The 21674-nt window shown below is 55.5% G+C and overlaps 1 protein-coding gene across 5 annotated transcripts in view; it reads right to left on the bottom strand.

Moving 5' to 3' along the window:
• Nucleotides 1–2: 2 nt before the first annotated feature.
• The window catches only part of LOC309884339 (laminin subunit alpha-5-like), a 32419-nt gene continuing 10747 nt past the window's right edge, over nt 3–21674 (bottom strand). For 4 of the 5 annotated variants that reach the window (XM_082773201.1, XM_082773202.1, XM_082773204.1 and 1 more), the window contains 50 exons: nt 21200–21326; nt 20860–20999; nt 20525–20640; nt 20035–20246; nt 19740–19944; nt 19374–19518; nt 18929–19069; nt 18393–18554; nt 18112–18213; nt 17945–18028; nt 17434–17664; nt 16790–16903; nt 16375–16502; nt 16069–16149; nt 15418–15632; nt 14763–14863; nt 14492–14672; nt 14071–14214; nt 13836–13987; nt 13642–13752; nt 12502–12613; nt 11786–11956; nt 10703–10899; nt 10500–10616; nt 10271–10425; nt 9955–10096; nt 9558–9660; nt 9325–9438; nt 9028–9207; nt 8661–8803; nt 8241–8426; nt 7863–7999; nt 7272–7425; nt 7003–7136; nt 6717–6879; nt 6145–6276; nt 5764–5915; nt 5288–5420; nt 4903–5043; nt 4583–4713; nt 4333–4500; nt 4118–4250; nt 3828–3976; nt 3521–3707; nt 3138–3290; nt 2858–3017; nt 2628–2758; nt 2441–2531; nt 1577–1696; nt 3–1446 (listed from right to left, as the gene is read on the bottom strand). In XM_082773201.1, the coding sequence (XP_082629327.1) occupies nt 1289–1446; nt 1577–1696; nt 2441–2531; nt 2628–2758; nt 2858–3017; nt 3138–3290; nt 3521–3707; nt 3828–3976; nt 4118–4250; nt 4333–4500; nt 4583–4713; nt 4903–5043; nt 5288–5420; nt 5764–5915; nt 6145–6276; nt 6717–6879; nt 7003–7136; nt 7272–7425; nt 7863–7999; nt 8241–8426; nt 8661–8803; nt 9028–9207; nt 9325–9438; nt 9558–9660; nt 9955–10096; nt 10271–10425; nt 10500–10616; nt 10703–10899; nt 11786–11956; nt 12502–12613; nt 13642–13752; nt 13836–13987; nt 14071–14214; nt 14492–14672; nt 14763–14863; nt 15418–15632; nt 16069–16149; nt 16375–16502; nt 16790–16903; nt 17434–17664; nt 17945–18028; nt 18112–18213; nt 18393–18554; nt 18929–19069; nt 19374–19518; nt 19740–19944; nt 20035–20246; nt 20525–20640; nt 20860–20999; nt 21200–21326 (7239 nt within the window). In that variant the 3' untranslated portion in view covers nt 3–1288. The remainder of the gene's footprint in view (nt 1447–1576; nt 1697–2440; nt 2532–2627; nt 2759–2857; nt 3018–3137; nt 3291–3520; nt 3708–3827; nt 3977–4117; nt 4251–4332; nt 4501–4582; nt 4714–4902; nt 5044–5287; nt 5421–5763; nt 5916–6144; nt 6277–6716; nt 6880–7002; nt 7137–7271; nt 7426–7862; nt 8000–8240; nt 8427–8660; nt 8804–9027; nt 9208–9324; nt 9439–9557; nt 9661–9954; nt 10097–10270; nt 10426–10499; nt 10617–10702; nt 10900–11785; nt 11957–12501; nt 12614–13641; nt 13753–13835; nt 13988–14070; nt 14215–14491; nt 14673–14762; nt 14864–15417; nt 15633–16068; nt 16150–16374; nt 16503–16789; nt 16904–17433; nt 17665–17944; nt 18029–18111; nt 18214–18392; nt 18555–18928; nt 19070–19373; nt 19519–19739; nt 19945–20034; nt 20247–20524; nt 20641–20859; nt 21000–21199; nt 21327–21674) is intronic. The other variant, XM_082773203.1, reaches the window with a different exon arrangement.

Genomic DNA, 21674 nt, shown 5'->3' with positions numbered 1-21674 from the left:
AATGAAAGAGAATAACATAAAACTTTATTTGACTCCAAAGTATGTACCAGTGATTTACAAAGACCATCTTTAATACTACAACTTAAAAACAGGTCATAATTACATTGAAGATGGACATGTTAAAAACCCATTTTACAATATTTACCCCTCATAAAAAACAATATGATATAAGTTATAAGTCCATTTCAGAAGCAAGATTTTGTCCCCAGGTGGCTAGATATATATACACACACAAATATATAAATGATGTGTAAGTGCACAAGTGAACTAGGTGTCTTGGGAGAAAAGGTGTGGTGTTCAAGTGAAGCCTGCACTGTAACAGGAGTGAGTTAGGCTGAATGGGAGACGGCAGCTGGTGGCAGGGGAGGTGATGGCAAAGTGACATCGCCACTCCGGACAGAGGTAACCTTTCTTCAGTACTTCCCTTTCAAACAACAGGTTCTTGCTTCGTACAACAGGACTTTTGTCAGTGGTAGCAAAGAGCTGAATGTAACTGCAGAGAGCTCCGTGGTGGCTGTGACGGCCTGCTTTCGCTCAGCAGTTCTTCCAGCCTAGTTTGTTCCTCTTTTTTTTTAAATCTTATAAATTAATCTGATAGGCAGATGCTAATTCTGAGAGCAGAATTTTGTCTGAGGCCCCGCCCTTGCAGAGCTCTTTATTTGTGTAGCGGCAGCAGGTGAACTGAGCCTGACCTTGGGGGCAGCGTTAAATGCGGCCTTGCTTATAAAAACACAAAAGTGACGGAATTAATCCAGTTTGTCCTAATTGCATTATAAACCAGAAGCTGCCTCCAGCCTTTAGCAGAAGACAGCCTGTGACTGTTACTAACTGCCTCAAGTGTTCTGTGACCTAAACCTACGTGCGGTGTGAGGGTGGGGTGAAGGGAACAGGGTTCGGGACACGATGCACAGCTGCTGTGTGCTTCAGCCCACGTTCAGCAGGGACAGCTGCTCCTAACACGAGCTGTGTCAGCACGAGTCCTGTTGCAGATGCTGGACCACTGGGGAAGGAGTCGGAGCTGTCTCCGCATCCCGCTCCAACTTTTTGGTTATATTTGTGAAAAATGCCTCTAAAGTGCCCCCTTCTCTCCACCTTCCTCCCCTGCCCTCCTTCCCCGTGGATTCGTGGCCCCTCCGTGGTTTTGGCCCCAGCCTGGTGCCTGGAGGCTCGCGCTGCATTCGCTGCAGGTCAGGTACGTTTGGCCACAGCTAATGGCAACGAGGAGGTGACGGTGGGGGCCCAGGGAGCGGGGCGGTGTCTGTCAGCCAGGCTGTACGCTGAGGTGCACTTACAGCACGGGGCAGCCCCTAAGGCCCACAGAGCCCCTGACGGTCCCGGTTTGCTGCAGGTTCACGTGGCTCTGGTTGATCAGCAGATTCCTCATACAGCCCACGTAGTGAGGGAGGGGAGGTAACGATGGCGCTGTGCTGGCCTGCTCTGTTGCTGCTGGAGGAACAAATAAAACCAAGCATTAGTGGGGCTAGTAGCAGGGCAGGGGGTTAAGGACATTTTATTTGCAAGAGCAGGAGTATTACTTCAGGGAATTTTGTTCTGGATTGCATTTTTCCCCCCTCACCTGGCTGCCCTCCCAAGTAGAAGGTCGCCCTTGTGCTGGGTGCAGGAGGCTGGCTGGGCCCCATTGTGTATTTTCGTTCCGTGTCCACGTCGAGCTGGAGGACGTTTTTCCGTTTGGTAACTTGGAAAGAAATCAAAGTCAGTCAGTGCTGCCTCCTCACCTGGAGAACGAGTCCACCACCACCGGCCAGTGCTGGAGCACAGCAAAACCGAGCTGGTCAGAGGCCCTGGCATGGTGCTTGAGAAATGCTTGGGGTCAGGAGAGCCTCCCCCAAACCTGCCTTGTGGCACTGCAGCTGCCTACAAAACATTTTGTAGGCAGCTACAAAACATGCAGGGCATTTTCCTGTACAGCAGAGCTGCCCTCCCCCAGCAGGGGCTGTGACCCCCACCCCAGACAGGCCCCGGTGCAAAAACCTCAGCACTCACCCGATGGCAAATGCATTACAGGCTGAGCCCAGGCAGGTGGGGCTCCTGCTCAGTCACCTGGCCCCGTTGCAGGCTTTGAACCCACTGGCCCAACCTGCACCCAACCGAGCCTTTTAGCCCCCAGCCTTTCACCCCCAGTGGGATGGAGCTGAGCCTGCGGCTGGCCTGGCAGTGTCCCGGGACGGCCCTGGCCTTGCCGGTGGCTCTGTGACCTGGTAAACGCCCCGTCCCTTGGGCTCACCAGGTCTGACAGCACTAACGAGACTGGGCAAGGGCTCTAATTAGGAAATCACTTAATTGCAGCTACAATCTCCCTGATTAACTGCATGCAGGTGGGAGCTGGGGTTTAAATACCCAAGGAGGGGCCCCAGGCTCCACCTAGGAGGTATGAGCAGAGCAGCAGGAGGGGAGCAGCACCCCAGAGCTGTCACCTCACCTGTGATGGTGTGCCACTGCCCGTCGCAGAGAGATGGGCACGGCACCGATGTGTGGAACTCATCAGACCCAGTGTTTGCTCTCACGGTGACCTAGCACGGGAGACAAAACCATCAGAGCTCACTGAACTGAGCGTGGTGGGCAGGAGATGCCTCTGACAACCCAGGGGAAGCCACCCTTCCCGCTACCTTCGTCTCCTCCATGTACAGCAGGAGGTGGTGGCTCCTTCTTGTGCCAACGTGGAAGATGAGCCCTGAGGCGCTGCGGGGACGGACCTCCAGGGACACCTCCAGGTCCTGCCCAGTTGCCACTGCATCAGCTAAAAATGAAATGCTGCTGGTGAGAAGGGGACAAGGCACCTCCCGGAGGCACATCCCTCCCAGGGCCACGGGAACCAGCCCGGGCTGCTGTGGGGTACCTAGGCTGATGGAGCCACCCTCTGCAGCAAAGAAGACCCCGCTCTCCAGAGCACCCTCGTAGCATGGCGTCACCCCAAAGGAGTAGGAGGGGGCACCCAGGGGCTTTCCATCCAGCTGCGGGTTCCTCAGGCAGCCATCAAAGCTGGAGGCTGATGTGTCCTGCAGAGAGAGGCCGTGAGAGTGAGTGCAGAGGGGCCAAATACAGCAGGCACGGGGCCATACCACAGGACCAAGAACTGCCAGAGATGGCATGATGCCACGGGACTGCCGAGCCCTTACCGGCACATGAACCTTGGCTTTTCCAGCTGGGACCCCGCCCATGTAGAAGGGGCTCTGGGCCACGAAGAGCCCTGTGGTGGCCACTGCAGCATCCTGGGCTCGCAGCCCGTCGATGACCAGCTGGGCTCGGTGCTGGTCTCTGCCGAAGAAGACCTGCAAGGACCAAAGGTCAGTGCCGGGCTGGGGGCTTCCTGGGGTGGGAGGAACCCCAGAACCGTGCCTGGGGAAGGGGGAGGCTGGCTCAGAGGTTCAGGCAGCCCTGGCCACAGCTGTTAGAGTCCCACGTGCAATTGAGAAGGGATGCTCAGAGCAGGGTTGTGGCAGGAGGGGGGGGAAGTGACACGTTTCAGCGAGGCCTTGCCAAAACCCAGCCCTCTGCTCACCGTGTGCCACCGCCGGTCCCGGTACTTGTCTTTGCTGCGGATGCGCAGGCGCTGCCTGCCCACAGCCACCACGAAGACGAAGCGGCCGTTGGAGACAAAGAGAGCCATGAAGGTGCCCCGCTTGCCCGCCACGTAGAAGAGCAGCCCGTTGGAGGAGTTCAGCTTCACCTCCAGGGAGAAGTGGGACCTGCAGGGACAGGGGGGTGATGGGGGCACCCTGCCAGCCACAGCCACAAGGAGCCACCACTCCCCAGGCGATGACTCTTGGGGCTGTGAGTGTGTGGGGTGAGCACGGAGGGAGCCTCACCTCTGGCTGAAGGAGGCCGTGATCTCCTCAAACTCCCAGCGGCTGCTCGGGGTGCCCCCAAAGCGAAAGGTGCCCTCAGCTGTGTGGGGCAGCTGGCAGAGCCCCTCCCGGTTATGGCGGCGGTCCTTTGAGAGGGGCTTGCCCGATACCTACAGGAGATGCACCAAGGAATGGAGTGAGGGGAGCATCCCTGCGAGTGCTGCAGGGCAGAGGTGCCCAGGAAGGGGGTGATGGTGGTGCTTGGAGTGGATGGGGGGAAGGATGTGGAGAGGTCTGACAGCAGCTGGTACCTTGGGTTTCCTTCTGTCCTTCTTCAGGGCAGCTCGGAGCTGCTGTGGCTGCTCTCCCCAGGGACAGCTCATGGTGACGTTGATGCTCTCCACATTCTGTTGCAGGTCCACCACCATCTGTGGCTCTGACCTCCTACGTGCAGGGAGAAAGAGGTTTTGTTACTGGGCCAGCCAGGCAGGCAGATGGGGCTGAATCTGTGCAGAGATGCTTTTACCTCTTGACAAAGACGTTGGCGATGCAGCCGGTGAGGTTGCTGAGGGCACCTGGCTCTGGCGAGCCCCCGAGCTGGAAGAACATCCGTGCATCCTGCCGTCGCTGCCGCCGGCTGGGCCTGGCCCCTGCCGTGCTGTCCTGCAGCTCATCATCCACGTACAGCCGCACCCTGGCAGGGAGGAGCAGTGAGGGCTGAGCAGGTCCCCGTGGCGGCTGGCCCCTCGGGCCCCGCGCACCGCCGGGACACGTACCCACGGCTGTCACTGTAGAAGGCCACGTAGTGGGCCCGGCCATCTGCGTAGGCGTTTTCAGTGGTGATTTTGGTATCCAGCAGGTTCAAGGCCAGCTGGCCCCTCTGGAGGGACACCTGGCACGTCCCCTCCTGCAGAAAGCACAAGGGTCCATGGCACCGCCACCCTCCAGGAGCTCAGGGTGGAGATTTCACTGTGGATTCACTCCCTGACTCCCCCAAAATCCCTCCCTTTCCCAAGGAGGAGCACTGCCACCCCCAGAGCAGGAGTTAATGTTTCTGCCCCACCCCAGGATAACCGGGGGGACAGCAGATGCCCACCTGGGTCGCGTGGTGGTACAGCAGCCCCTCGTGCTGGTTCGTCTGGAAGCTGAAGCCGCTGTAGAAGTCCCGCAGCCCTGGCACGTCCCTCAGGGCCAGGGTCAGGTAGCCGTGGCCGTGGACACTGACTGAGCGAGCCACCTGCAAGGAAGGCCAAGGAAGAGAGGTGAGAGGCAGGCCCAGCATTTGCAGGCTGCTGGCAAGAGGAGCAAGGCAGCCAGGCTCTCAGTCTGCCCGGTGCTATGGCTATCACGTGGGGCACCTTGCCCTGCCCCCCTGCACTGAGGGGCCGTGGATTTTAGGCACCTTTCTGCACGGACAGGAGATGGGGCCTGCCCCAGGGGTTCTCTGGTCCTTTCCCCAGCTGCCAGAACATCGTGCTTACCAGAAGGTCTGAGGTGCACCCGTAGCTCACGCCAACGGTGTTCATGCGCTTCAGGTCAACGTATTTGCCAAGGGCCTTCAAGCCCTTCATGCAGCCCCGGATGGGCCCACCCGTGGGGAAGAGTGCTTTCAAGCTGCAGGAGGAGCAGACAGCGTTATCAGACAGCGTTATCAGACAGCCCTGGGCGGGATTCTGGCCCTCCAACCCCTCAAACAGAGCACTTGGGACCACGAAGGCCACGCGTGTCTCCAGTGCCTTATGCACAAGGCTGTTTCATAGCACCCAGCTCGGCCGAGGAGGCTCAGTGACACCCATCAGCACCTCATCCCTCACTGGAGATGTCCCATCCTCAAGCCCATGGTGATGGGGAGGATGAGGAACCTTCCCTGCAGAGTTCCAGCAGCCCTGGCTGTGGCTGGGGAAGGGCCAGGGCCACCCCCAAGGACTACAGAGATGAATATCTGGGCTGGACCCACCTGGGGGGCAGCAAAGCTGGGGGCACGCCGCCCAGGTAGTAGGAGACAGCATTCTCCAGGGAGTTCTCCTGCTCCACCATGAAGATGGTGAGGCGCTCCAGCCGCACCAGGATGCGCTTCTTGTTGTTCATCTTCAGCAGGAAGATCTGGATCTGCAGACAGAGGAGAAAAAGGACCTGCCAGCCTGGGGCAACTGGATCCATCACAGAGGACGGCACAAGGTGTCCGGTTCACATTTCAAAGCAAAGAACACCCCAAAGGGAGGCCCGCAGCCAGCAGGCTTCAAACCTTCTCCCAAAACCAGGGGTCAGGTGCCCTGCTTGCCCTCTGGATGAAGAGCCAGCCCCCCACGTGAGCCATGCACCCAGCGCCCTCCCTTACCGCTTTGTTCGTGGTGCTGCTGACGGTGAGGGAGGACGAGTTGCTGCTGGGTTTTGCCACCTCCAGGCCTGTGCTGAAGTCGTAGTAAAGCACCAGCTTCCCGTCCCGGATGGCCAGACAAAGGAACTGACCCTAGGGGAGGCAGGTTGGGTGCTCAGCACCATGCCCTGGTGCCTGGCACACAGCCCGACCTGCCTCTCAGCACTGGCAGAAGCAGGTCCTGGTGCCTCAACCCATTGCTGTGGCAATGAGGAGGGATTCATGTGCAAGGAGCAGCCCTGTGTGGCGGGCACAGGGATGGCACTGCGAGGTGGAAATGCTCCTCACAGCACTGACTGTGCCAGTGAACCCTGGCCTAGCTGAAAAGCTCTTGGAGCTCAGGGGAGGCCCTCAGGCACCAGACAAGTGACTGCCTTGGCTGTGAGGTCTGCATCCAGCCCTCTTGTGGCTTTTAACAAAAGTGCAGAAATACTGCTCCAAGCAGCTCTCTGCCACCTCCGAAGCCCTCTCCTCCCCACTGCCCCAACCCACTGGCAGAGGGGTGGAGGCTCCCTAGAGGAGCGGGCACCTGCCTGATTCTCCAGGAAGAAGAGGATGCCGTTATAGGAGACAACCCGGATCTCCTGCTCGAAGCGCTTGGTTGTACCAAACTGGCTCTCAAACTTGATCTCTGCATACCCGGTACCATCAAAGTAGGAGCCGTCGGTCAGCCAGGGATCTCCTGTGGACTTGGACCTGGACCATGCAAGAAGAGGCACAAGGCATCACTCCAAAGCCGACTGCCACGCTCTGGGGCAGCCAAGGGTCAGGGTAAGCCCCCGGGACAGGAGCTGCCCTGGCCTGGCTGCGGTGCCTTACCTCGCACAGGGCTTCTCAGAGGTGGTGTCCAGCTGGAAGGTGTGCTGGAAGTTGTACAGACTCACCACCTCCTCGTTCAGCGTGTCCAGCTCCAGGCACCCACGGTAGTTGGGATAACGCAGAGCGGGAGGGGGCTGGGAACGGAACCAGATAAGGCAAGTTTGGTCCTGGTTTCCCCACCATATCAAGGGCTCTCCCCCCAAGAAGCTCCAAAGATAATGCTGACACCTCCCAGGAAACCGTGCCTCCCTCCCTGCTGCCCGTCTCACCGTGAAGCTGGCGGGGTAGCCGCCCACGTAGAAGACCACGTTGTGCGGGTCGAGGTTGAGCAGCCCCTGTTCCCCCTTGGCCACGCTGTCTCCCTTGGTCTCGTGCACCGTCTGCCTTTCCACAATCACCGACATTTGCCCGTACTGCAGTATCCTGCGGCAGGGAGAGATGCTCAAGGTAAGTGGAGATTCCTAAAGACAAACCAACCTTGCCCTCCCTGAGCAAAGGGCCTCCACATGAAGCTCAGCCAAAAAGGGTGCAACCCCCACCAGGGAACCCCACAGCAGCAGTGCATCGAAAGGAGTCAGCACTCCTGTTATCCGTGCTGCCACCAGGCTGAAGGGCCTCACCACGGACAGCATCATCTTCCCTTTCATGAAGGCACCCCCCAAGACCTTCCATGAAGCGGTAAGATAATTTCCCTGCCATTTTTTGAAGTTGATCATTTAGAAATGAATAGATGCTGGAATCCACAGCACCTCTGCAAGCCCGAGGCCTGCATGGGTTTGGGCACAGCACCGCCACGCACGTGCACTGCGGGGACAGGCTCCCAGTGAGGTCCCTCAGGCCGTGTCCCATCAGTCTCCTACCGGTTAATGCTGATGGTGGCGAACTGCTCTCCGATCTCCTCATCGACCGTCAGGGAAGCTGGCTCCTCGTTACCCAGTTTGTAGACCCACTGCACTTTGTGGTCCTTGAGCACGATACCCAGGTAGTCTCCAGTGGCCTGAATGCGGGGAGAGACAGGGCCACGTGTTGGCAATCAGGATGCACAGGGGTGCACCAAGCGGTGCTCCCCCTGATGCACCAGAGCTGGGGGAACAGCAGGGCATGGGGAGAAAAGCTCCTGGTTCCCCAGCTGCTGAGGGCTGCACCGAGGGCATGATGCCTAGGCAGAATCCCCCGCTGACACTGCTCCCTGTCTGGGCTCCTGCTGCCCCCCTCCTGCCCGTGCAGTCCCATCTCACCTCTCGGCTGCCCAGGTACAACACGAACCGCCCCTCTTCTGCCCCATCCTGCCGTCGCTGCCGGCTCCTGGGCTCAGGATTTTGGATGTAGAATTTGAGAGATGTGTAGGCTGCCAAATCCTGCAGGTTGCTGGGCATCCGGACCTGCACGCCTGAGCTGCCGTTGAACTTCATGGGTACTTTCACCTGGAGGGAAAGAAATCCAAGCCCAAAGGGCTGAAACCACTGCTGCTACCTCTTGTCCACGACCGCTCTGCCAAGTCCACTTTCTGGAGTCTTCCCTTGAGAAAGCAGCCATGCCTGGTAGCCCCAGAGCTCTTCTAGCTCCCTCTCCCACTTACACACCACCCTCAGGTAAGCCCTCGCTCACCCCAAGCCCCTCGCCCCCTGTGCACAGCCCTCTCCCTCCCACAAGCCCACCTTGCTGGCAGCGTTCCTCGCCTGCGTGATGAGCTGCCGGATCCGCACGATGTTCTCTGACACGGTGGCATTCTTATTCCTCCTGTTCTCCAGGCTGCTCAGCGTCCCCAGCAGGAGCGGGATGGTGCTTTCCAGGCTGGACACTGGAATTACAGAGGAGCCAGTGTTTTTGTGTTAGTGAGGAAGGGAGATGTGAAGATCTTGCAATTTCGAGATGTGCAAGTCCAAGCAGGGTCATGCTATCACCCCCCAAGCACAGCAGCCTCGACGAAGGGTTTAAAGATGCTCCAGTGCATGCAATCTCTTGCAGTAAAGGCCCAGGTGATGCACACACTGCAGACTGAGATTAAAACAAAGGAGCACTCACCGGATTTCTTGGCGTCTTGGACTGCTCGGTTCAGGTCTTCGTTTCGAAGGCCTCCATACTTGTCCTTCCACTCATCCAGGTTCCTCCTCATGGTGCTCAGGGTATCTTCCACTCTTGAAGCTGTTTCGTTGGCCTCTGTCGCTGCTGCTTTGGCTTTCTGGATCTCTTCCTTTGTGTCCTCTGGAAAGACAGGAGAAGAATCTCTGAGGTGGCCAGGAGAGGAGAGGAAGCAGTCTTGGCTCACAGCCTGGACTTGAGAAAGGAGGCAGAGAGCACCAGTGCCCACCCAGGACAAACCTTGGTCCCGTCCCAGCATGTCTTGCACAGACTGCAGCTGGTTCAGAAGCTGCTCCTTTTTCGTGCGGAGGTCGGCCAGCTTGTCCTTCGCTGTCTGCAGAGTGCCTTTAATAGCTGCAATTAAAGAAATGTAGAAGCACATACTCTGCATATTGGGTCTCGGTCCAGCCCAAAGGACATTGTGATCTGCTACTTCTGCCCAAAGCCTCCATCCTGCAAGGAGTTTCTCTCACCTCCATTGAGTTTTCTCTGCTCTCTCATCACAGACTCCTCAAGATTGCTGCTGTTCCTCTTCAGCTCTTTAGAGATAGCCCCGAGATTTTCTGATATGACATTCTGTAAAAAAAAAACAGGTGCTGCCTGGGAGTCTTGAAGAAGAATTCAAGTCTGCTCCTGACCACCCTCAAAAAATGCTCATTTGGACAACGGCAGTACGGTGTCCTGTGGGATGTGATGGAGAAACCCCAACCCCGAGAGTCCAGCCCTGGCCTCAGCAGATCTTCTGTTTTCTGACAAAGAACAAAGTGCTGAAGTCTCAGAGGGAGGGGGCAGCAGACCACTATGTGTGGGTGTGAAAAGCTGCAGGACCATTGAGGGAATTTGTCTTTTGCTCATCTGCACAGCACGTACCATCAAAGCCTCGCCTGCTGCCTTGTCGGCATCATGGGCTGCTCGCTCAGCTTTTCTCACAGCTTCAATGATGCTGGCATAGGCGTTGGAGGCATCAATCGCCCTCTGGATAAAACCATCTTGGTTTGTGCCCTGGATAATGCTGTGTTGGAAGACAAAGCTGTCAAGCCTGTGGAGCTAAAGCCTTGGAGACAACACGCCACTGCTCCCCTGCTGCAATGTAGGGGTTGTGGTTTCTCATCCCCAACCCTCAGAAGTGAAGGTTGGGTGGTGACAGACTGAGAGGCAGGACCAGGGAGCTGGGGGGATGTCTCACCTGGACAGGTTCTTGGCGAGCTCGCTCAGGAGCCGGGCATGCTCCTCCGCCTGCTCCACGATGGGGATCTTGCTGCTGGCTGGGGAGAATTTCTTGACCCGCTCTGTAAGGGGCAGCTTCGCTCCATCCAGCAGTGCCGCCAGCTTCTCGTACGCCTGCAAGGACATGTGTCACTCCCCAGGGCTGCCCCACTGTGCTCTGCCCATACCAAAGCAACTCCGTCACTCACCTCCTTCGCGGTCTCCATCTTCTGTAGGAAGTTGGAGACCTGGGCCAGGGAGTCCTCAGCCATCCTCAGGGTCTCCTGCACCAGCCCGTACTGCTTCTGGAGCTCATGGCTCTTTTGCTGGACACAGAGATGTGGAGTTAGGAGCGAGCGGGGCCAGGGCAGGAACCCCTCACTGCTGGGCAGAACATCTGGTGAAGGTCTACCTGACTCTCCTCCAGGTTGTTGCGGTTCAGACTGTTCAAGTCCTCTGTCTGCCTGGTCTTGTTCACGGCCTCGTTGAGGGCATCGCGGAGATCCATCAGCTGGGAGCTGTGCTGGGCCAGGCGGTCCTGGATGCTGCTCACCAGGTCCCGGTTGGACTCCCAGTGGGAATGAAACTCGTGCTTCACCCGATGCAACACTGAGAATAGAGGAGATGAGAACTGTCACTAAGCCTTCCTGCTGTGTTAAAGGGCTCTTTCTGTGCTTGGTTGTGGAAAAGCCCGATGCTGGTCTCACTTTGTTGCTATCAAGACCCGAAGTGACTATCCTCCCTCCCTTCCTCTTTCAGCATGGGATCTCATCTAATATTGTCTAAAAATTCTCAGTGCTGGTGAGAGAGAGCGCATCTCTTTCAGAAAGATGCTCAGCCATGCCTGTAAGGCTCCATATGATGGAGAACCTCTACCTGAGTCCCATTCCACTGCCTGATTACTCCCATTGCACTTACTCATTTCTAGTGAGAGACATTTTATAACTCCAGTTGACATCTGCTCAATTATGTTTTGCCACTGTCTGCTAATCAGAAGCACTCAACTCCCTGCAGTAGCTGGTCTGCCTGGTTATGCAGCAGAGCTTTGCACGGGAGCAGAATGTGACCCCTTGGTCCTGCAAGGGAAGCCCTCGGGATGGCAGGGCTGCTGAGGATGGCGGGCTGCCAGGTATTATTCTGAACCACTCTCTTGGGACAGTGAAGAAACACAAGGTGACTCATTCACATCCACACACGATGCTTACATGATAAATGCTAACTCCTGGTTCTAACTTTTGTCATTTTTGGTCATCAAACCAAACCACTCAGTACAATTTGCTGTAAAATTCATTTTGAGGGGAATAAAAAAAAAAGCGATCCCCTTGGAGTGTCACAGAAGACCCAGAAATTACTGTGATACTTGTTAGGGGTGTCTGTTTGAATAACCACACCCTCCAAACATGACCATGATGTGTAGTGTCTGCAAGGGCTCCAAACCAGGCTGTCAGGAACAACCAAACCAAGCAGGGTCTGCACAGCTCTGTCCCGGACTCACGCTTCTGAGCTTCCTCATGCTCGCGCCTCGCCAGCTCTTCTTGGCTGCCCAGATTCCGCTCCTTCATCTCCCTCAGCATCCTCTCCACCTCAGCCATCTTCTGCCGAAACTCCTCAGTGGAGGTGGTACTGGCGTTTGCCGCCCCAAACTTGGCCATCTGCCGCACCAAGTCTGCAGAGAAATCCAGTCCTGTTAGCACCAACGGACCCCGGTCCCTTCACAACCCTCTGAGACCTCCCATCTCTCACATCACCCTCACCAAAATGCAGACAGCCTTTGTTCTGTACTCAGGCACCCAAATTTCAAGATTACACAGGTGTATTGCCACGTTTCTGTCTTGTTGACCACTACCACTAATACACGCTACATCCCGAACATCTTCTTGTGATTTTGCTGCCTCTCTGCAATCCAGTCACTCCCTGTTTTGCTAAATCTCTCCTGAAGCAACAGTTTTATGCATTTTAATAACATTTGTGCTCAAGTTTCACGTATTTTTTCCAAAGATGGCATTCAGTCAGACAGCTGGGACTCACAATAACCTCTGGTTTACCTAAACAGCCATCAGTCTGGGAGGATCTCCACTACATTTGCATCTCCCCTTCTTTTATTTTCTTTTTTTTTCCATGGCCCTTTCTAAGTGATGCAGCACTCTGCTGTTTGCAAAGCAAAATTCCCAGCAGGAAAAACCCACAAAGCAGGGACGCTTCTTTACCTACCTCCAATGCTTTTTTGAATACTCTGGACATCCAGCAGGAGTTGCTCCCCTCTCTGGTGAGTCTCTCTTGTATTCTTATCTAAATGGTTTGCTTTTCTGGAAGTCATTATCATCTAAAACACAAAACACTGGCTTAGCTCAAGTGTAAGTTACGTTTAATGTGACCCATCAGAGGGTATGATGTTCCTAAAAAATACAGGAGGCTGGGAATACACAGCTTTTGAGCTCCTTGAAATCACACCTCCTGCAACAGCTACCCGGTGCTGCGCTCCTGTGATGTGTTGATGGTCTTATTTACTACCTTACAGGAGCACAAGTGAGAAGTGAAGCTCCTGGTGCAATAGGTTTTGGATCCTGAAATGGTTCTAAGACCACAGAGGACATCTCTGTCCTGTGCTCTTGCTCGTGACACAGGAAAAGGTTTAGAAACCAGCGCTAGGCCCACCTCAGTCCTGACCAGGGAACAAAAAGAAGTTCAGGCCTGCAGTTCAGCTGTTCGAAGCATGGGCTTTTGTATACACTGAGGCAGATATTCATCCATGCAGCTGCTCAAGGGACACCCAAAAGTCTCAAGTAGCGACTTTTCCCTCTCCCTTAGATTAAAAGCAGGGAGATTATAAATTAAATCAAATTCTGCTCAGTTTACAAATTCTCTGAAGACACAGGTAGTGTTTCTAGACTGTATTGATTGCACCTTGCAAAATGTGTGCAGTACTGAGGCCTCTAAGGATAGCTACAATAAAAAGGGTTTATTTGTTTGCTGACGGAGCATGGCTTCTCCGGGCCACAGGGATACAACCAAGACAGACTTGGATATTCATGTTCCCTCCCATATGCTACTTCTGTAAATTACATTTTATTGTATTTATTTTTACTGGTTAAATACAGAACCCCTTCAAAAGCAAGTGTTAAACTAAGAAACAGCCGTCGATATCACAAGAAGTTTAACAGCCCTCCAGTGGAGCAATGCAGGTAATGTAACTCGGGCACCTGAGTAAGACACCCCAACACCTACAGCTGGGCTGAGCAGCAGATCCATCCTGCCAGAACTAGGTTCCCCACAGCCTTCAAAGCCCTCATCTTAGATAAAAGGGGGGGACTCTTGCTCTGGCAAGGGGAGGGAGATGGAAAAGTGTCCTACTTTGTGCTGCAGTGCATTCAAGTCCTGCGTGAGGTCCGTGTTCTCATCCTCCAGCTCATCAGCCCTTTGCCTGACCTTGCTCACGGCTCTCTGGTACTCACGCATCTGGTTCTGGAAGAAAAAAAAAAAAAGCTGAAATTAGGCCAACAGGCCAGCAAGCACAGGCAAAAACCAGCATTCTACCTTGCACGCACAGCGATAGCTGCCATAGTACTGTTGAGGCCGTGGAGGCGAGCCCAGGCGATGGAGCTGGCGTTGAGGTTGACCAGCTGGTTGCGGATGGAGGGCAAGGACATCTCGATGCTCTGCAGATCCTCCAGCAGAAGCAGGACACAGCTATCGCACACTGCCAGGGGAACGCAGCACTCAGCGCGGGGCCCTCTCCTGGGGCTTCCCGCACCTCGTTCCCCAGCACTGCAGGACACAGACCTTCACACCTCATGCTGTCCGGGCCGTTGGCCACCGGGATCTCGTAGTCGTGCATGCAGACGTCGCACTGCTTCCCCGTCAGCCCGTTGGAGCAGGTGCACTCCCCGGTGCGCGGGTCACAGGAGCCCCCTCTGCACTCGCACTCTGCCAAGTGTAACAACAGGGAAAGGCCCGTGTCATCACTCTGTGCTGCTGCCATGCCGGAGGGAGGGGAAGAGGTGGTTTTATTCCAGCTGTGCAATTGCATCTCTGGATATCTACATGCATGGCACTACCGGGGGCTTCCCTGTGCGTTCTGGCAACGCGCACAGGACCCCAAATAGCAGTTAGTTGTTTTCCTCCCCTAACAATCTGACAAGCACACATGCCACCAAAACCTCGTCCCACACCTCCACGTGAGGAACCCAGCAGCAGGACTCACTTCTGCAGCCCCTCTCGCTGAAGCCCCAGTAGCCGGGGGCACACTGCTGGCAGCGCAGGCCGCTGACGCCGGGCAGGCAGCTGCACTGTCCCGTCTGCACGTGGCAGCTGCTCCCCACAGCACCAATGTCACAGTCACACCTCTGGCAGCCGGAGCATCCCTCGAAGCCGTAGTACCCCTCCTAGGGAGAAGCAGGTCAGTGGGTGCCCCGTTGACAGAGGGCAGGCGTGTGCCTGCACAGGCACCGTCACGGCACGCAGGTGACCCTCACCTGGCAGCGGTCGCAGTGCTGGCCTGTCACCCCGGCCTTGCAGAAGCACTGGCCAGTCTGTGGGTGGCACGAGTCGGTCCCGCAAGGCGAACAGTTGCACTCTGCCAGGGAAAAGATACACCCAATTACGTGCTGAACCAAAGAGACTGGTCAGCTACTCTCCAACCCCCTTATTCCTGACAAGGAACCCCCAGGGAACGTTTCTGACTACCACAGAGCCTCTCTCCTCTTGGACCTGCTCCAGCTGACTATTTATTCCCATTGCCCTCGCCCAGGACAGCCCTTTTTTTTTCAAGCTGCTGCTCCTGAGCAGTGCTGGGAGTGGGCTGTGCACACCCACACTCCCGGGGAAGCACCAGCACCGCTGCTGCAGTAGCTGCTTGGAGCAAGACTGTTCCAGCCTGGGTGCGGCTTGGCAGCCTACAGACGGGTGGATTGGAGGTTTTGGAGTTGTGATGCTGGAGGGCATGTTTTTAGAGCTGTTTTTTTTTTCTTTTTGTTTTTATCATCATCTTTAGAGGCTGCCTGTCCTGGCACGTGTGTAACTGAGCGCATGACTCATCCAGGCAATGCACAGCTCATCCAAGGCACTTGACATATCAAAGGTCTGCCTGTCCACCTTCTCCCCACAGTGCTTGCTGCCTGCCCCACTCACGCGTGCAGTTCTTGGCTGTCACGGCATCCCCATAGAAGCCAGGGGCGCAGACCTCGCACCGTGCACCGGCTGTGTGGTGCATGCACCCCGTGCAGGCACCCGTCAGGGAGTCGCAGCTGCTGAAGAGCATGTTGGGATCCGTGTTCCTGCTGCAGTCGCAGGGCTGGCACGAACTGCCAATCACCAAGGGATTGCCGTAGTATCCTGGGGCACACCTGGAGAAACACAGCAAGTTCAAACACAGCCAGGGCACCGCGGGGATCCTCAGAGCTCTTGCTGGCACCACACATCAGTCTTGAGCAATTATAACAGTGAGGGCATCCAACACTTGCAAGTGATGCAGCCCTGGGATCTCAAAGCACTTTGTGTTTTCCCTTAGGATACCCCAGAAAGGTGCCTTTATCACAGGCTGCAAGTTAAGGCAAAGCCCAGCTAAGCAATGCAGCCCCAGTAATGCAATTTATCAGCAGTAAAGACAGCCATGGGGTATCTGCAGGCTGAAAGGGACAGAAAGGATTCCTGCCAGAGCAAATCACACTGGGGGCAAGGCCACTGTTCCCTCTGCAGTTTCTACTAGAACAGCTTTTGTTCTGCCACAGCATGGGATTAGCGTGGCTGTGGCCCCAGAAACGCGGTTGCCATCACCCTTACCGCTCACAGTTGGGTCCCGCGTAGCCCGGCTTGCAGAGGCACTGCATGTTGGAGCCCTTGCGGACACAACCGACAGCAAAACTGCAACGACAAGGGGTGAACGGGAAGGTGCAGGCACCTCACTGACGTGGTGCCAGGGGGTCAGTTACTTGGTGTGGACTGCTGGGACCTCGGGCAGGAGAGTGGGTTTGGGGCCACGGACAAGGCTCACGCCCCAGCACCAAACCAGTGCCCTGACGTGGGCCACTCTGGTTCCCAGCAGTTAAATGAGGGGAGAAACGGGCAATTCCACACAAGGGTGCTCACTTGTTGGAGGCAACGGAGAGAGGACACGGACATCCAACACACTGCAGGGACCCTTCAGCAGAGTGGCTGCCCACGTAGCCGTCCTTGCACTGCTCGCAGTGGTCTCCCTCTGTGTTGTGCTGGCAGTTCTGCAAGGACAAGGCAGGCTGCGGGCTCAGCACTGACAGCAGGAAACAGTGGCTCGCACAGACAATTCCCCACCAGATATCTGGATGCTTTGGTCCTTCCTCTTTCCTAAAACTGTTTTTCACCTGAGGCTGACCCTGAGTGGGACCACCCCTGAAATAGCACGTGCAGCTAATGCTGTGATTCAAGCACGGTCCCACTGACGCAGTTTGCATGTGAAGAGCTTTTTTAATCACACACTACAGCTCTTCCAAGCCCAAAATACCATGCTGGTGCACTGTTTACTTACAAGGCATATCCCAGACCCTGGCAGGCACTGATCTGAGTGGCCGTTGCAATGACATGGGATGCATTTTCCCAAAAATAGTCCCTTGGTGTCCCTGTAGTAACCTGGAGCACATTCCTGAGGAGAGAGGAGAAGACAGAGACATGAAAAACAGCCTGACAAAGCAGAGACTGATTTAGTTTCCATGACAGAATTTCCACAGGGCTGTATAGATAGAGAAGAGATTAAAAGCAAACAAAGATTTTTTCCATGCAGCTCTTTTCCGTTCCTCATCAGTAAGAGATAATTGCGCAGGCAGGAGGACCTACTCCAAGATACTGCTAGAACTTGATTTTGGTCTTCAACACCTGAACAATTTCCCCATCCTGCCTTTTCCAAGAGGCCAGATGCAGCTAATTCATGTCTCCCCAGTGTGCTGTGCTGTGGTGGAAGGGAAGCTGTGAGCAGGCTGGTGCGGATGAGCTTGAGAGATGTTTTTCCTTCCTCAGACACAAACTGAGCTGCGATTAAAACTAAAGCCCTCAGGGGTCAACAATCCAAGCCCCACGGACTGCCACCTGCACCAAGCACGATGGGTGTCTGAGGCCCCAAATGGTGGCTGCTCAACTACTCTCTGCCTGGAATTGCATGTGCCCTTTTGCCCCTACCTGGCAGGAGTCTCCCTGGTAGTTAGCTGGGCAAAAGCACAACTCCACGTTGCTGGCTTGGATGCCTGTAGCTGTATCCGTTGCGATCTCCAGGACCACACGGCGCAGGGACACAGATGAGGAGAGTTGGGAGAAGAGTGCCCGTATTTGCAGCTGCTCCAGGTTTGCCAGCACCATCATGAGCTCCTCTCTAGACACAGGGTTGTGCGTCTCCGTGTGCCTGAAGTTACCCTAGTGGGAGAAGACGAAGACCTGACATTACTGGCAGAAAACATAAGCCTGTATTTTGTCCCAGGCGCTTAGACATCCAGCCTAACCTTCACTTCCCTGCTGTTGGGATGTCTCCCCTTTGCACAGGTAAAACAGTTCCTGGATTTTCACAGCCAGTTCTGCTGCAACAGGCAGCAATAAAAAAACTGAGCTAAACAATCCTCCCTTCTGCCTACATGCTAGTCTTGTCCTTTCAGTAGCATCTGAACACAACATGGTGCACACGTGTGCACAAACTCACCTCCACCAGCTGCAGCTGACCTTCATGTACTCCCCCTGGGGATGGGTAGGAGCTTTCCAGAAACATGATGCTCATCTGATTTCCCTGGGAACAGCAAGGAAAGTGTCAGTCACCACCTCATCCCGCTCACGGTAGCAAGAGTCACCAGAGAATTTCTCGGGCTGCACCTTCAGGATCACGTCGGGGCGGGACTCCATCGGAATGAAAACGTCGCCCCTCCGGGGGTCGGAGTGGAGCTCGTAGCGCAGGTGCCCACCGTAGGAGGAAACCTGAGGGAGAGACGGATCACATACGTTGCTGCAAGTCCAAACCAGGACCTGAATCAGAGCTGTCCGTGCTCAATCATGCGTGAGCCGTGCCTGCACGCTTGTGGGCACGCTGCTGGCATGCACGTTGATGTTGTCGGGGATGTGTGTGGCTGCTGGTCCTGCTCTCGCTGTGTTCTTACCCGGTCCCCGAGGTAGGAGCTGGGCGCAACCCAGTAGAGCTCCTGATAGGCATCTGGGAGGTTCTTGAGATCAGCGCGGAGGAGCTGCTCCTGCAGGCTCAGGGATGTTGGCACTTCCTGGCGGTCACTGCTCAGCAAGAGCCACCCGTTCATGTCGATGAACTGCAGGGAAAGAACAACCATATGTGTTTTCCAGAGAGCCCTCACTGTGGCCTGGTGGAGCTACAGAATGTATTTGGGCGCTGACGCTTTCCAGTACAGCTGAAAGGATGCCAAGAGGGTCACAACCTCCCATGCATCTTGATGAAGCCACTGGGAAGCTGAGCATCAGCCCCACGTGGCACAAACCTGCTATGCTTTCCACCCTACGAGGCCCCAGGGACCAGAAAAAAGGGCTGAAAGTGGGAGATGGGCACAGGATGACAAATAACCTTCCTCACAGCCTATCCTCCAGAGGGTTAAGCTCAGTGTGGGATGGAGACCCCGAGGCAGCAGAGAGCCAGGCAGATGGGAACACAACTCATCAGCTCCCTTACCTCGGCTCGGTACTTCTCAGCACTGCGGCAGCGATCGGTTGCACCGAAGCAGAAACACTTGGTGCAACCCTTGGGGTTACTGGCGTCCAAAGAAAATGTCCCCAGGCGGCACTGGTCACACCTCGGGCCCTCCACATTTTCCTGGAAGACAAACAAAGCTCAACTGCGTCAGCAGCTCCTTCCTAGGCCTTAACAGAAGACAGAGACGGCTGTATGAGTGGTACAGACTGCCTGGCTCCCCAGCAACTGCCTGATAAGTGAGCCCTTGCAGCCAAGAAAAATAGGGAAAAGAAGCCTTTCAGGGTGTTCTGAACAAACTACTCCTTGAGTCCGGCTCCCTCTTGGCCCACCAGACACCCGTAGCCCCCAGTGCTGAACATTTTGCCAGAGCAAGGAGACTCGAGCCGAGCAGAAACGCACCACGTGGAAGTGCTGGAGGACTGACCTTGCAGTGACACTGCCCTGTGACCGGATCGCACGTGCTCGCTTCCGTGCCAGCTGGGTGGCAGTCGCAGCGCTGGCAGTTGGGGTAGTGGTAGTAGCCAGGGGCACAGAGGTCGCACTGACGCCCTATGACATTGGGCTTGCACCTGCACAGGACACAAGATGCAGCATTAGAAACCTCACACGCTGCTGTGTGAGGATCAGTTGGATTTTTAGAGCAGCATCCGAGCTGGCAGGGACGCAGTGCTGACAAGGACTTCCCCATCCTGCCTGTTTCCTCCCTGCAGCCTGCCAACAGGTCCAGTTACTGCCCCGGGGACTGGAGAAGCTGCCAGGTGTGCCCTGGGCAGGGACAGAGCTTCCTCACCTGCACTGCCCGCTGTCCACATCGCAGCCTGGCTCTGTCAGCTCCTGCACACCCGGCCGAGAGCAATTGCAGTCCTCGCACCCGATGAGGGGGTGGCAGCCAAAGGTCTGGGGCTCACAGACAACGCATTCCGGCTTCAGGGTGTGCGGAGGGCAGATGCATTGCCCCGTCACTTCGTCACAGAGACGTGTCCCACAGTCACAGGCTGGAAGAGGCAGAAAGAAGCTGTGTTTATGAGGGCAAGACCCAGGCAGCCAAAGGCAAAACGGCCAGAGCAGGAGACAGGACAACTTACGCCTGCAGTTGGGGAAGCCCCAGTAGCCGGTGGCGCAGCGGGAGCACTCTCGCCCGATGACGTTGGACTTGCAGGGACACTGCCCACCAAAGGGCTCACACTGGCTGCCCCGTGCCCCAGCCTCATGGCACTGGCAGGGCTGCGCCCCGTTGTTGTAGAAGAGGGACAGGGAGATGGCGGAGTCGCGGCAAAACCTCGACGATGTGCTGGGACTGCAGGGGAAGGCAGGAGGAGTCACTGTGGCATGCCCTCCCAACCTTCCCACCACCCCAAAATCCATCAGGATGTCCCACAGAGACACCGAACTGGTGGGATGGAGAGCCCTGTGACACTGAGATCCCCCAAACACCCATGGGTTTGGTCAGTAGATAAGAAAAGCATTAACCAGAGCCCTCCCCTGCCACGCACAGTGCCTGCAAAAGGAAAAGGCTGTTGCTTTCTGTGGAGCATGCAGCCCTCGTACAGCAGAGCAGCCACCCAAAGGTCTCACTTGATGTAGAAGCTGTTAATGCCACAGCTGCTGATGAAGTCATAGGACTTGTCCAAGGGTTCCTCCTGCAGGTACTGAGAGCTGTAGCTGTCTTCTGGCACCACAAGGATGTAATCCTGCAGCAAGGACAAGATGGGTGAGGCTGAGCTGAGCTGGACAGATGTGAATCCTGCCCTCAATTGTACGCCACTAGCACTGGAGATTGCAACTTTCGGAGGTAGTTCAGAAACTGAGGATGGTGGGAAACATTCTTATGGTGACACAGATGCAAAAATCCCCAAGCCCTGCTGGAGCCTGGTCCAGCATGCCAAGGAGCTTCCCAGAGTGAGACTCACCAACCACAGCTGCTTGCCCTCTGGCACTCGAACTACCACAGTCAGATCATTATCAGTAACGTCCAGGATAATCTGGTCCTCAGAAACTACCAGGCTCCGGCACCCATAGCCATGGGGACAGAAGGTCGCATTGGTCTGACCTGAAAAAACAACAAACCTCTTGGTCTCATGTTTCCCTTGCAGACCCCACCACACCCTCCCAGTCTGAAAGAGCTGAGTCAATCTTCATGCTTACATTCCTCAGAGAACCCAGTTATTCTCTAGCAAGAAAACTTTCTGGGGCCCCTCTTATAGAGCTGCTGCCTATCAATAGCTTTCCCCAGGGCTCTGCTCATCTCACCTTGCCAGATGCGCCCCCCGTTGATTAACACTTCCACAGGGAAGGTGGGGTGGTTGGGCTGGTAGTAGTGCAGGATGAAGGCGTAGCGTCCCAGGTTCTGAATCCGGCTGTTGAACACAACAGCATCCTGGCCCCAAACACGAGAACAGAGAGACAATAAATAAATAAATAAAATTAAATCTGATGCCCGCACTTACGCCTGCTTGTTTTTCATTTATTATTGCACAGACTTGTGCTCCTACTGCGCAACTGTCAGGTAACAGTCAGACATTTGGTGAATCAGCCTCCCTTTCCTCCTCACTCCCCTTTCTAACAGTACCACCTGCACAACTGGGAGTCCAAAAAAACAAGCAGGGCAGGAGGGAGGTAAGACAGGAGAGCCCACAGGAATTACAGGTTCAGGGACAAGTTTAAAGTCCTGATTAAATTCTGAAAAGACTAACTGCTAAATTGTTAAAGCTACCGAATAAAGAAT

The sequence above is a fragment of the Aythya marila genome, assembly GCF_965140915.1.
Source record: "Aythya marila genome assembly, chromosome: 16".
NCBI classification, from domain to species: Eukaryota; Metazoa; Chordata; class Aves; order Anseriformes; family Anatidae; genus Aythya; species Aythya marila.
Note: the sequence above shows the minus strand (reverse complement) of the source record. Positions and strands in the feature narration are given on the sequence as shown.